The following is a 14,513-nucleotide window of genomic DNA, read 5'->3' on the forward strand; positions in this document are numbered from 1 at the left end:
TTTTAATATTTTATCTAAAAATAATTTACTTTATATATATATATATATATATGTATATATATATATTTTATTATAATGGGTAATAAAATAATAACATTTTTTAGAGATTGCTGTAATAAATTATTTAATAGAAAAATAATTTTTCAAATAAGAATTTGTGGTCCAGCTCAGAGTGGGAAAACAACTTTTGTAAAATATTTGTTATACAATAAATTTTTAAAAGTAAAACCAACAGAAGGTTATTTTACTTTATTTTATTTTTCTTTAGTACTATTTTATAATTTTTACATTCATAAGAATGAATACTCATCTAATTTTTAAATAGGTCTTTTTGTTGAAAAAATCGATTTTGAAGAATTTTCAGTCATCATATGGGATTCAAGATATAATATAGAAGATGATGTAAAAAAAAAAAAAAAATAAATAAATAAATAAAATAAATAAATAAAAATAAAATTTACATTTTTATCATAATTTGTGTTATATATATGTACGTATATTTTGTTTGTTTATTTAATTTCTTTTTGGAAATTTTTAGGTATCTATTAATAGGATAGATATTGATGCAGTTATTTATTTCATTGATATATCTGACCCAGGAAGACTAAAAATAGGTTTTTAAGAGAAAAAATATGATACATATATATATATATAATAAAAAGAAATTTTATATATATTAAAAATATTGTTTATATAATAGTTAAAATTAATGTGTAATAGATAAATAATAGTAACAAATTTTATACTAAATATCTCTCGTTTAATTTATTATTATTTTTTTTATTTCATAATAGCCAAAAAGGGATTTTATAAAACTTTACAAGATTTTAGTCATATAGATGATTTTTTAATTTTAGCAAGTAAAAGAGATAAAAAGAACTGTATGCCCTTAGAACATGTTAGAAATGAATTAAAAATAGACCATATTGTTGATAGAAATTGGTAAGAAAGATAAGTATAATATTTATTGACATTTAAGTTTTTTAAATAATGTAATATATCATTTATATATAATAAAATATATATATTTTTTTATTAAAAGCCATTTAGAGGAATGCTCATCTAAAACGGGATACGGAATAGAATCTTCAATGAATTGGCTTTTTAACCAACTAATGATTAAAAGAAAAAAAAAAATATGTTTTTAAAAGTAAATATCTTTAATTTTTTCTTTTCATTTCTCTTTTTTTTTTTTTTTTTTTGTGTTATTAATTATTAAATTTTTTTTTATTTACATTTAATTTTTTCATTAAAAACTTAAAATATATATCTTAAAGGATTGTCCTAATAAATAGTTATTAAACAAAATAATAAATAAGTTATAAATTAATGAATCAAAAATATATAAAAAAAAATTTATTTTTCGCAATACAAATTATTATTTTGTCTAAATATATAGTAAAAGAAAAATGAAAAAGTAAAATTAAAATAAAACATAAAATTGAAATGCTTTTATTATTATAATAATATTATTAATGTTATCGATGTAATTAATATTTTAATCTTTTGCATTCCTAAAGCAAAAATATATAAAATGTTATTTTTATTTTATATCTCTGAAACTATAATTTATGTAGTAGAAAAAATAAATAAATAAATAAAATAAAAATAGTTCCCTTTTAAAAAAAAAAATAAATAAAAATAAAATAAATATAAAACAGTGTCAAGGTATTTTTCATTTTTTTTTTTTTTTTTTGTTTAAAAATGTGATATAAATTCTTCGCATTATATGAAAAGTATTTGAAAATACAAATTTATAAAGTAAAAAAAAAAAAAAATAGAAATGCAAAAATGTATTAATTTTTCTATTTACATTGTTTTTTTGTTAGTTTTAAATATTTATTGTGTAAAAGTAAAAAGTAACTGTTATAGTTACGCAATTAATAAAATTTCTAATTATAAACATAAACACAAAAGGAAAATAATCAGAAAATATGCAAAAAAAAAAAAAGTGAAAGATGAATATGAGGAATATTTTAAAGAATTAGATAAATTATTCAATGAATGTGATTATGATGACAAACAAGTAGAGGAAGAAGAAAAAAAAAAAGAACAAGAATTAAATTCTATTACTGAAAAAGATTTACTTGATATAAATTTTTGTAATTATGAAAATGATCCTAGAAGTTTATCTAATTTAGTTAAGGATAAAAGCAAAGAAGAAATAGAAAAGGAAAAATTAATAGAAGAAGAAAAAAGAAATAGAAATGAAAAAATAACAATGCAGTACAGTTATGACTATGATAGGGTTTTGAAAAAAAAATTTCTTGAAGAAAAAATAGAATATAAAAAGAAATTTACTTTAAAAGAAAAAAAAGAAAATATAGTTGAAAGTGTTGATATTAATTTAATGAACGATTTTTTAAATAATTATAAAAATGATTTTCCCAGATCATTTTACAAAGGAAAAAGGGATAAATATTTTGGTAGAGAAGATATAGTAAATGATGAAGATAATGAAAATATAGGAGGTGAAAAAAATAAGGAAATGCCTGTAAATGAAGAAAATAAAGAAGAAAATATAAATGATAAAATGCTAAGAGAAAATTTAGAAAGTATAGATTTTTTAAAAAAAATAAAAAATGATTTTTATATTGAAAGAGATAATTACATAAATGAATCGATAGAAGAAATTAAGAAACAATATAATGATAAGATCATTAATAGAGATAGCAAAAATAAAGATTTTGCTAATAGTTATCTTAATACGAATTTTAATGAACAAAAGAAATTAGATAAGTATAAAGAATTTGATGAATTTGTGAGTGAAAAAATAAAAAATAGTGCAACAGATGATAATATAAACAAGTTAATAATAAAAAAATATATATACATGTTCCAATTAGATGAAGAAATAAAACAAATAAATGAGAAAATAAAAAAAAGTGAAAATGTTGGTACTATTTTAGATATATTCAAAGATAACAAAAGGTTAAACATAATAAATATTATGTATGCTTTTATATATATATATAGATTTAAAACTCTAAATATAAATGAATATTTATATGATAAAAGATTTGCATATTTAACTTATGCATTAGAAGAACTACTAAAATATTATTTATATGTACTTAATGAAAAAAAATATATAAATACTAGGACATTAATTTTGAATGATAAAAACATAATTTTTCTAATTAAATATATGAATCGTTTAAAACTATTTTACATTAATTTAAATATATATAACTTGCTAATTTTAATTTTGTCAAAATCATTTCACATGTTTGATATTAATTCATTTATTATTTTATTGGCTTACTTAAATGAATACACTTATTTTAGTAATAATGTACATAAAAAAATAAATATATCAATAATACATCAAATTTTTAATTATTTTAAAACAAAAGGAGTTCAATCATCAAATATTAATTTTAATCATTTTAAATTATTACTTCCTTTATTAATAAAATATAAATATATGGATAATCACACATTTAAATTATTATTCCATTACTTTGAGAAAGATATAAATCAAATTTTGGAATTCTTAAAAGATGAAAGCAATTTAGAAGAAAAAGAAATTTCTGATTTATTATTTTATGATGTAAAAACAAAAGAACAAACAAAAAATAAGGAAAATTATATTTCCTATTTAAAATATAAGAACATGGTTGAAAGAAAAAAAAATATGAATTTTTTAGCGCAATTACTACATTATTTGATGATATCTAAATTTAATGAAAGAGATGAAATAGTATTTAATTTAATAAAAATATTTATAGATCATTTTAATTTATTTGATATAGAAGATTTATTGAATATTTTATTTAACTATGAATTATTTAAAAATGCTAATAAGGATATAATGATTCGATGTAAACAAGAATTATTATGTAAAAAAAGTTTATTAAAAGATTATGAAATAAATAAAATTTTATCTTTTTTCATATATAATTACAGAAAAGGTATAATTTTTGAAAATTATTATTCCAATTTTTTTAGAAATAAAAAATATACAATACTAAGAACTAATAATAATGAAAAAAGTAGTTTAATTTTAGATAAAAATATAAATAACAGTTATTATAAAGAATTTGAAGTAGAAAAATATAAGTATATGATAAACCAGAGTGATAATAAAAACAGTATTAGTAATACTAATGAAACTATTAACAATTGCAATGATAATGCATCTAGTGATAAAAAGGAAAATAATAAATATGGCATCAATGATGAAAAATATATTAATATAAATAATATAGGTAATTATGACAGTAGTAATCAAAATATCAATAGTAATGATGCTCATACAAAAAAAAAACAGGATATAAAGAATTATTTGAGTGAAAAAGAAAATAATGATATAATAAAAGAAGTATTAAAAAAAAAAAAAGATATAAAATTATTTAAACAGAATTCTATTTTGAATAAAACAACTTTTAAGGATTCTTTGTTCCTCTATGATTTAACTCATGATATTCACATATATGTTAATTTTAGGAATGTCCATTTACTAAAATTTATTTATAATTTATATTTATTAAGCATATTATTTTATAAAAATCCTGATGCTATTCGTATTGTTTCCGAAATAGCAAATGATCTAGTAGACACGAATATCTTTTCCTTTATTGATCAGTATTCTTATTATCTGTATGAAGACATTTATATTGTAATAAAAGCATTTAAGTATATTTCATTTTTTTCATTAGATTTAATAAGTATATGGAAAAAATTCTTTTTTCTTTTACATAATTTTGTTAACGCATTAAATATAGAAAGTATTTATGATATATTTTTTTTTATTAAGATTGCTAATATTATTAATTTGAAAAATGAAAATTATGATGTTATGAAATTATTAACTAGCAGAATGAAACAAATATTAGAAATTCTCTATAAGTATAATATTAAAAAATTTAATACATATCCCCATACATATATTTTAAATATTATTAGTCTTATAAAAGAAGATGAAAACGAGCATATTAAAGAGTTTATTAATTTTTTCTTTTATTCTATTTATAAGAAGATAGAAGATTTATCATTACAGTTCAATTCTTCAGGATATAAAGAAAATTTAATAAGCAAAATATATGAAGATAAAAACGAAGAACATAAAAATAGAAAAAATGAAAATAACATTGCACATGAAAGTCAAAATGGAAATTCTGAAAAATTGAAAAATCTAAGTTACTTATCATCATCTGAAAATAATTTTTTTAAGTGGAATGAAGTATATAAAAATGTTAATAATTATATCTATAACTTTAAAGATATTAGAATTTTTCTAACTATTTTTTTAAAAAATTACAAAGAAAATCAAGAAATATTTAATTTACGAATTATTGATTTTATATTATGGAATTCTGAAATGTTTTTTTTAAAAATGAATAGAAATAAATATTATTATCATAGTATTTATTTATTCGGTGAAGAAATGAATGAATTTTTAGGTCTTCTTAAAACTGTTGTTAAAAGTAATTTATATAACCACTACATTATGCATAGGTGTGTTAATATAATTAAATATATAATAAATATTCAAAGTGTCCATAATGATACTTACCACTTGAAAAATAATATTTATAAAAATTTCTTTTTAAATTTTAATAATATGAGTAATATAAATGTTTGGAAATATATTAGAAAGAAATTCTATGTTAGTGCATATTAATAAATTGAAATATTCATTATATCATTCTTTTCTTTTTCCTCTTTTTTATTAACACTTTTTTTTTTTTTTTTTGTTTTATTTGTGTATCAACTATTTGTCTATATCCAAAAAAAAAAAAAAAAAAATTGGAGTAATTTTTTTATAAATATTAATAATTCATTTATTTTTTTTTTTAAATCAGAAGTAATAACATATATATAACAAAAAGTAATATACATATATTTTACTATTTGAATATTTATTTTTCTTATCATATTGTTAAAAATTACAAGTTTAAAATATTTATTTAATTTTGTCTATTATTTATGCAATCTTTAAATTTCTTTTTTAAATATTTTAAACATTTTTTTATATTGCATTGCAATTTTTCGTTTTACGAGAAGTTAATAACTCTAAAATTAAAAGATGAAAAAAAAAAAAAAAAAGTAACTATCACCAATACTTAAATATATATGTCTATATTATATTGATATATGAAAAACATTCTAAGCACATCTACTGTATCATTTTTTTTTTTTATCTTCAACTTTTTGTGAGAAATTTTAATAAAAATATTATTATGTTATTTCGTTAATTAAATATTCGGATGAAGACTTTATTAATTTTTTTTTTTTTCCTTATTACTATCTATAATTATTATTTTTCATCATATATACATATTTTATCATTATATCATTTTAATGTTATTTTATAATTTTCCTTTTTTTTTATATTATTATAATTTTTTTTTTTTTTTAATGTAAAAAGAAATTTTTTAATTTTATAAATATAAGAACTTTCTCATTTTATACTATGCTTAATACACATTTTTTTTTTTTTTTTTTTTTGTGTGTAATTTTCACAATAATTAAAAAAAAAAATTAAATGTATTTTATTTCCATTTTTTCTTCATTAAGATATATCAAATAATAAAACTATATAACTTACAAAAAAACGTATTTTTTTAATAAAATTTTTTTTCTTTTTTTTTATAAATTTGTTCTGAACTTAATTTTTTTAGCAATGAAAAAAAAACATGAATGAAAAAAAAAAAAAAAAAAACTTTACAAAATTTTAATTTAAATTTCATATAAAGGTTTCATTTGATAACTACTACATTTAAAATTTCATTTATAACTGAAACTTTTTTTTTTTTAAATTAAAAATATATATATATATATATATATAAATTTTAAAATGTACTGTTAATATTGTTTTAGTTAATTATTTCATGTGTAAGCATAAATATTCATACTTGTAATATAATCCAAGACTTTTTAACAAAAAAAGAAAAAAAAAAAATTAAATAAGGTAGAAAAAAGAAAAATAGAAAAATATTTATAATAGAAGTTAATAATAATAATAATGAAACATTTTTATGTATTACAAATAAAAATGCCATATATCAAAGTAATAAGAAAATACAATAATAAATATTTGTAATACTAAGTTAATTTTATTTATAACATCATATTTGATTTTTTTTTTTTTTTATTATTTTTTCTATTATTTTTTCTTTTTATTTTTTTCTCCTTTTTCTATTTTCTTTTTATTTTACTTTTCCACTTTTAAAAAAATGAGTGATAATGAAAGTTTTATATCCATTGAAAATAATAATGATGACAATGTTAAAGATAATGAAAATAAAACTAATTTAAATTTAGATAATTTTTTAGATTATGATATTGATTATATGAACGATACAGAAAAGTATAATTATATAGGAGTAGATATTTTACAAAGACCAGATTTTTTTAAAATAAAAAATGAGAAAATAGAATTTTTTGTTAATGATAGTTTGAATGATATGAATAATGCTTTACGTAGTAGAAAAAAAGAAGAAATTGATATATTTTTTAAAATAAAAAAGGAATTGTATAATATTGCATTTAAAAATCACATTAATCGGATGAATATCAATAATAGTAATAGTAATAATTCAGTAGATACAAACATTAAAACAGGAAATGAAAATATTAAAATAGAAGATAATAATACTAAAAATAAAGACAAAAACAAAAAGTCATATGATATATTAAATAATGATTTAGGTATATCATTAGGAAATAAAATAGAAGACACATATAATGAAATAAAAAATAGTGTAAACTGGTTAGGAAATTTTTTTTCAAATAATGAACAATATGATAAAAAAAAAAATTTAAATATATATTATAGTGATTTATATTTTTTTAATGATACAACAATTATACGTTTCTTAGATACATATAATTATAATATGCTAAAAACTTTAAATAAAATAATTAAGTGTATATTATGGAGACAAATGAGCATTATTCATTTTAATAATAAGCAAGATAGTTTAAATAAATCATGTAATTTAATTAATAATGATAATAATATTTTTGTAAATCCTAAAAACTTAAGAAATAGTTTGATGAAAATGAATATTTTTCGATGTGGTTATGATTTAAAATCAAGACCATTATTATATATCAAGATACAAGAAAAATTAGATATACGAGAAGATGAATTAATCTTAATGTTAGTGTATCATGTTGATATGTGTATGAATAGTATTGATTATAAAAAATGTTATCAGAAAAATAACTCAGATAATTCGGGAAATGCAGAATTTGATGAATCCACTTTACAACTTGTGATAGTTGTAGATTGCTTAAAATTCGATTTAAATAATATGATTAGTGTTGATTGTATAAAAAAAATTATTAACATATTTAATGAATTTTACACCGATGTTTTATATAGAATATATATTATAAATGTTCCTTCTTTTTTTAAAAAAGTTTGGTCATTATTTAATATGTTTATTGATAATCATACATTAAAGAAAATAATAATTATAAATAAAAAAAACATTAATATGATGTATGAGCATATAATTTCAAATTTTATGAATTATTTTGATAGAACTTCTGATAAAAAAAATGAAAATTCTATATTTTTCCCCTCTAATTCATTATATTATAAATATGATGAAAAATATTATGAAAAATTAGTAAGTTATGTTAATATATGGGTGAATAAAATGATAGAAGTTAATCATTAATTTTATATAATAAAAAATACGAATAGATAAAATTAAACAATCAATATAGTATTTTTTCTTTTTTTTTTTTTTTGTTATAATTTTAATTATATATACATATATATTTTATTACACTTTGTTTTCTTTTTTTTTTTTTTCTTTTTTTTGAAAGTCTAAAAACCATTATTATGAATAATTTTTATATTTTTTATTTTATTGCGCATTATTTAATTATGATATGCTTTATTTATCTCTTCTGTTTTTTTATTATCTAATAAAATTATATCATGTAATATATTTGCATAAATAGTATTTCTATATATATATTGTTTTGTTCTTACAAAAATTAAAATATGCAACTGTAATAGTATCAAGCAAAATTATAAACATTTATTTGTTTTTCCTTTTTTTTTTTCTTTATTTTAAATGGTTTACAAATATTTAAAATGCTTTTATTGTGATTTATTAAAATAATTTTTATTTAATTTGTAAACTTTTTTTATAAGAAATTTAACATTTTTGTGTATTATTATATAATTTTGATTAAATTTTAAAAATTGCCTTCAAAATATTAAAATAAATATAAATTCAAATAATTTATATAAAAATATTATCTTTAGAAATTATATTAATAATACATATTAAAATATTATATAAAGAAGAAACACATATAATGTGTATAAATATTCTTTGAAAGTGTAATAGTATCTAATTATTTTTTTATAATAATTTTAGAATTATTTTTTGATAAAAATAGAAGGAAGCATTAAAAATAAAAACTAAAAATAAGTATATTTCAATTTTAAAAAAATTTATGTTTTCTATTAAGAGAAATTTTATCTGTTTATTTTAATAAAAAAAATTTCTTGTTATTTGAACTAAAAAAAAAAGAAAAAAATGAAAAACAATATTCTTTTTAATAATTTAAAACATTTAATGTTTCAATTTTTGAAAGCTATTATTTCTTATTCTTATTAATCAAATAAAAATATGTATTTACTTTTTATAATTACTATAAATTTCAGTGAAATATTATAATTAACTTATAACAATAACATTATCCATGAGTTGAAGAATAAAAAATTAAGACCAAATATTATATGTGAAATAATATATATCAACATGTTTAAAAGTAAAATATATTTAAAAAATAAAATAAAAATAATAATTCAAATGAACATAATGTATTTTCTATTTTAATTTAAAATTTTATAAATAAAAATAATCTGTAAATTTAAAATTAACAGTACATGCATCAACTAAAATATAAAAATTACTAAAATAAAAAGTTTTATTTAATTAATATGACTAATGATTATATAAATAAAATATATTGAAATTATTTATATTAACTTTGTTTTATTTTATTTTATTTATTTATTTTTTTTGTTTTTAATTTTTTTTTTTTTTCTAATAAATTAAACAGAAATTTAAAAAATTAGACAAATTCAATAAAAAATTAGGAATAGAAATTAATATATATTTACTTCTATAAACAAATAAGTTTAAAAATTTTGTAATTTTACATATTATTTTAATTTTTTTACTTACTATATCTATTTTTTTTTTTTTTTTTTTTGTTTTATTTTCTCGAATATTTATTAGAATACGTTATTATTATTTTTTTCTTTACATTATTTATGAAGTAAACTTATTATTGCTGAATATTAAATTATCACTTATTTTTCCTTCCTTTATAGTATTGAAAGATCTTACATCAAATTTCAAATCTCCTGAATATAACTTTCTATGCAATTCTTGTATATTTTTTACTCCCATGCTTTGGAACCCATGTTTAACAGCCTTTACAAGATGAGGAATTAAATTTAGAACTGATCCTTTATCAACTAAGCTAGCTGAAACTCCTTGAGATACTTTTATTTCTTCATTCTGATCATCTAATGTTCCATTTCTTTTGTCTTCTACCAAATACCTACTTTTTGAATTAAAATTTTTGTTATACATAGCTTCCATACTACCCATACCTCTATAAATTTTTAAACGAACGTTGTTTTCAAAATAATAGTCACTACAGCTTTCTTCTGTTGCAGCTAATAAATTCCCTAGCATGACGAAGTCAGCACCTAATGACAATGCTTTGACAATATTACCAGAATTTTTTATACCACCATCAGCTATTGTTTTAATATTTCTTGTGTGTGCATAATTACTTACATGATATACAGCAGTTCCTTGTGCTCTTCCAACTGCACAAACATCTTGTGTAGTACAAATAGAGCCACTCCCCATTCCGATACGCAAAATATCGGCACCAGCATCAATTAAATTTTTGGCTTGCTCACTAGTAACAACATTTCCTCCTATAATTGGTACTTCAGGATAAGCTGATTTAATTTTTTTAATTGTATCTATTTGGTATATACTATTACCTTGTGAGGAATCAATGCAAATAACGTCTATCATATTTTTTATTAATTGATTTGCTCTTTCTAAATCGTCTTCTCTTGTTGATATAGCAGCACCAACAATTAGCTGTTTATTTTTACTTTTAGAAGCGTATGGAAAAATTTTATTTTTATGCATATCATTTCTACATACAAGGGCTATTAATTCATAATTATTGTTAACAATTGGAAGTACACTTTTTTTTTCTTCACAAAGAACTTTATTAGCATCAGTTAAATTTATTGGATAATTTCCCGTCACTACATCAGTAGTCATAATATCACCAATTTTTTTACTTTTATTTGTTAAATAAAGATAATCAACACCTGTAATTATCCCCACTAGTTTAGAACCAACTTTTCCATCAATTGTTATTGGATAAGATTTATATCCAACTCTTTTTTTTGTTTCCAGAACATCTGCTATTGTATTTTCTGGTGAAAATGTATAAGGATCAAAAATAAAACCATTTTCAAATCTTTTCACTTTTTTAACTTCTTCAATTTGATTTTCAATACTCATATTGTTGTGTATAAGACCTAATCCACCACTTAATGCTAAAGCAATAGACATTTTGTGTTCAGTTACTGTATCCATTGGTGATGATATTATTGGAGTTTTAAGAGAAATATTGCTGGTTAAATTATTACATAGATCTATTTCACTTAATGTAAAATCAATATATCCAGGCATACATATTATATCATCATATGTATAAGACATAACATCTCCAAAAATTTGCTTAGCATTCCATCCATTTGCCATTTTAAAATAGACAATAAGGAAAAAAAACAAATATGAAAATATTATATATATATTTTATAAATTTTCAACTATATATATATATATATATATATAAATTTTATGATGTTTATATTTTTTTTTTTTTTTTAATGAATTATTAATTAATTAAGAACAATTTTTTCCTAATGTTTTTATTATTAAAAATAAATTTAATATTAAATTTCTTTATATTATTTTAATTTTAAGGAAACAGCTTTTGCTTTAAAAATTATAATACATAAAATAATAAAAAGTATTTAAACAAATAATCTAAGTTCATAATTTTATTGTAATTTTTAAAAGATAAAACAATTATTTATAATTTTTTAAATAAATCTCATCATTTTTGTTATTAATCTTCTATTATGATTTTAAAATAATAAAAAATATTTAATTTTAAAAATGATGTTGTAATAGAAAAATATGTTTTAATTTTTTTTTCTTCTTTTTTTGGATTGATTTATCCAATTTTAATGTAATAAAAAAAAAAAATTAAAATTTTGTGTGAAGAATTTAACGTAATCTTAAATTTATTAGTAATTTTCTTTCTTCTGCATATATATATATATATATTTTTTTTAACGTATTTTTAGTAATAAATAATATGATAAAATTAATTTATGAATTATAATTTTATTTTAATATTTTTTGTTATCATTTTTTAAATATACGTATATAAATGTTAAATTTTTTTTTTTTGTTTACTGTATATATCTTAAATTTTAATTTTTTAAAAATTAAAAATATAAAAAAATAATATATATATCTATTTTTACATTACTGATATATACATGTTTGTATATTTATGAATGTATGTAATTATCTTTTAGTTTTTAATTATGCATAAACATTCAAATGAGAAAAGAAGAAAAATAAGCAACAATAATGAGAATGAAGAAAAGGAAAACTATTCGTTAAACGTTACAAAAAAGAATGATATAATATCAAATAATGAAAAGATAGAAAAAGCGCCAAATGAAAAAGAATACATAAAAAAAACGAACAATAAAAAAGGAAATAATTCTCCTTCTAAACTTGAAATTGATATGCAGGTTAAAAAAAATGACACTAAGGAAAATAAATTAAAAAAAAAGAAGCATAGTAGCATTAATGCAAATAATAAAAAAAAAAAAAAAAAAAATGATAATGATGATAATATAAACAACAAAAGCAATATAAAATATGAAAATAAATCAAATAACAAAGATATTAAAAGAAATGAGTTTGAAGTAAGTTGCAACAAAAATATAACAAAAGCTAATGAATTTATTGAAGGGGAATATAGAACTAATAGTGAAGAAAAAAAGCCTAAACATTATTTAATTGAGAGTTCACAAGATAAGAGCTTATTATTAAACAATATATCATTATTAGAAGAAAATAAATTGTATGTTAAAAATATAACTGAAAATATAAAGAAAGAAGATTTAATGAATTTTTTTTCAAAAATTCCTGGTTATGTAGATACAAGAATAATTTATGATTCTAAAGGTAAATTAAGAAAGTTTGCATACATTGAATTTGATAACAATGAAAATGCAACAAAATTCTTAAATACATTAGAACACAGTAATGTTGAAAGTTTTAAAAAATTTAATATAAAAGATGTTGATCTTTTTACGTGTATTTCAAAACCGCAGAAATCATTATATGAAGAAAATAAAGTTTTTATTAAGTTCACTAGATGTGATAATGAAAATGATTTAGATATAATAGAAGAAATATCCAAATTTTTTTCTATTCATCTAATATCCATTAGAGATATTAGACTTCTTGGTGACAGCACAAATAAGTAATCAAAATAAAAAATAAAAAATTTCTATTTTTATATTATCAATTTTTTATGTATATTCCCATAAAAAAATATAATATTATATATATATATATATATATATATATTTTTAAATTTGCAGACATGGTTATATTGAATTAGAAAATAATGATGATGTAGTTAAATGTGTAGAAAATATTAAAATGTATGAATCCAAAGATTTGGAATTCAATTTAAACTATTCTATACCTATAATTAAGAAAAAAAATTTATTAGATTTAGACAAAATAAAATTAAATAAAGAAAAAACGAGAAAAATAAAAGAAGAGAAAAAAAGAGAAGAAAATAGTTGTACAATTTTAGTGAAAAATTTGCACTTTAATACAAGAAAACATAAATTACAAAGCTTTTTTGAGCAAATTGGAGAAATAAAAAATATATATCTAAGTAAAAAAATTTCTGAAAACAATATAAAAAGAAATAAGGGATTTGCTTATATTACTTTTAAAAATCCCAATGATGCAACATCCTCTTTAATATTAAATGATTCAATATTAGATGGTAGAAATATTTTAATATCGAAATTCTTAACTAATAAAAATAAAAATTATTCAGAAGATAAGAGATTATCAGACTTTGATAAAAATTCATTCAATGATAGAAAAAAAAAAAAAAATAACTATAGAAACGAAAATTATTTTTATGAGAAAAAAAGAATAAATTTAAGTAAAAACACCGAACATATAGTAGAAGAAATGATTGAAAAAAGATGTGATCATACAACTGGTTCTATGACAAATGAAGATTTCAGAAAGCTTTTTTTAAAATAATAATTTTTTTTTAATTTATTAAAAGTTTATTCTACTTAAAAATTTTACATATATATATATATATATATATATATATATATATATATATATATAACTTTAAAGAATAAA

The 14,513-nt window shown here is 17.5% G+C and overlaps 5 protein-coding genes across 5 annotated transcripts; 4 read left to right on the forward strand and 1 right to left on the reverse strand.

Moving 5' to 3' along the window:
* Positions 1 to 75: 75 nt before the first annotated feature.
* PRELSG_0718000 (ADP-ribosylation factor, putative) lies at positions 76 to 1,148 on the forward strand (the record flags this gene model as incomplete). Its single annotated transcript, XM_028675876.1, has 5 exons — positions 76 to 238; positions 326 to 402; positions 539 to 614; positions 795 to 942; positions 1,043 to 1,148. 5 exons carry the CDS (start codon positions 76 to 78, stop codon positions 1,146 to 1,148), a joined length of 570 nt encoding a protein of 189 aa, XP_028532422.1.
* Positions 1,149 to 1,783: 635 nt separating this feature from the next.
* PRELSG_0718100 (conserved Plasmodium protein, unknown function) lies at positions 1,784 to 5,626 on the forward strand (the record flags this gene model as incomplete). The annotated part of the gene is made up of 1 exon (XM_028675877.1): positions 1,784 to 5,626. One exon carries the CDS (start codon positions 1,784 to 1,786, stop codon positions 5,624 to 5,626), a length of 3,843 nt encoding a protein of 1,280 aa, XP_028532423.1.
* A 1,555-nt stretch (positions 5,627 to 7,181) lies between these two features.
* PRELSG_0718200 (conserved Plasmodium protein, unknown function) lies at positions 7,182 to 8,636 on the forward strand (the record flags this gene model as incomplete). Its single annotated transcript, XM_028675879.1, has 1 exon — positions 7,182 to 8,636. One exon carries the CDS (start codon positions 7,182 to 7,184, stop codon positions 8,634 to 8,636), a length of 1,455 nt encoding a protein of 484 aa, XP_028532424.1.
* A 1,617-nt stretch (positions 8,637 to 10,253) lies between these two features.
* PRELSG_0718300 (inosine-5'-monophosphate dehydrogenase, putative) lies at positions 10,254 to 11,786 on the reverse strand (the record flags this gene model as incomplete). The annotated part of the gene is made up of 1 exon (XM_028675880.1): positions 10,254 to 11,786. One exon carries the CDS (start codon positions 11,784 to 11,786, stop codon positions 10,254 to 10,256), a length of 1,533 nt encoding a protein of 510 aa, XP_028532425.1.
* Positions 11,787 to 12,643: 857 nt separating this feature from the next.
* On the forward strand, positions 12,644 to 14,405 carry PRP24 (U4/U6 snRNA-associated-splicing factor, putative; the record flags this gene model as incomplete). The annotated part of the gene is made up of 2 exons (XM_028675881.1): positions 12,644 to 13,596; positions 13,718 to 14,405. The coding sequence occupies 2 exons, from the start codon at positions 12,644 to 12,646 to the stop codon at positions 14,403 to 14,405; spliced, it is 1,641 nt and encodes a 546-aa protein (XP_028532426.1).
* Positions 14,406 to 14,513: the final 108 nt, after the last annotated feature.

Source organism: Plasmodium relictum (assembly GCF_900005765.1).
Source record: "Plasmodium relictum strain SGS1 genome assembly, chromosome: 7".
NCBI lineage: Eukaryota > Apicomplexa > Aconoidasida > Haemosporida > Plasmodiidae > Plasmodium > Plasmodium relictum.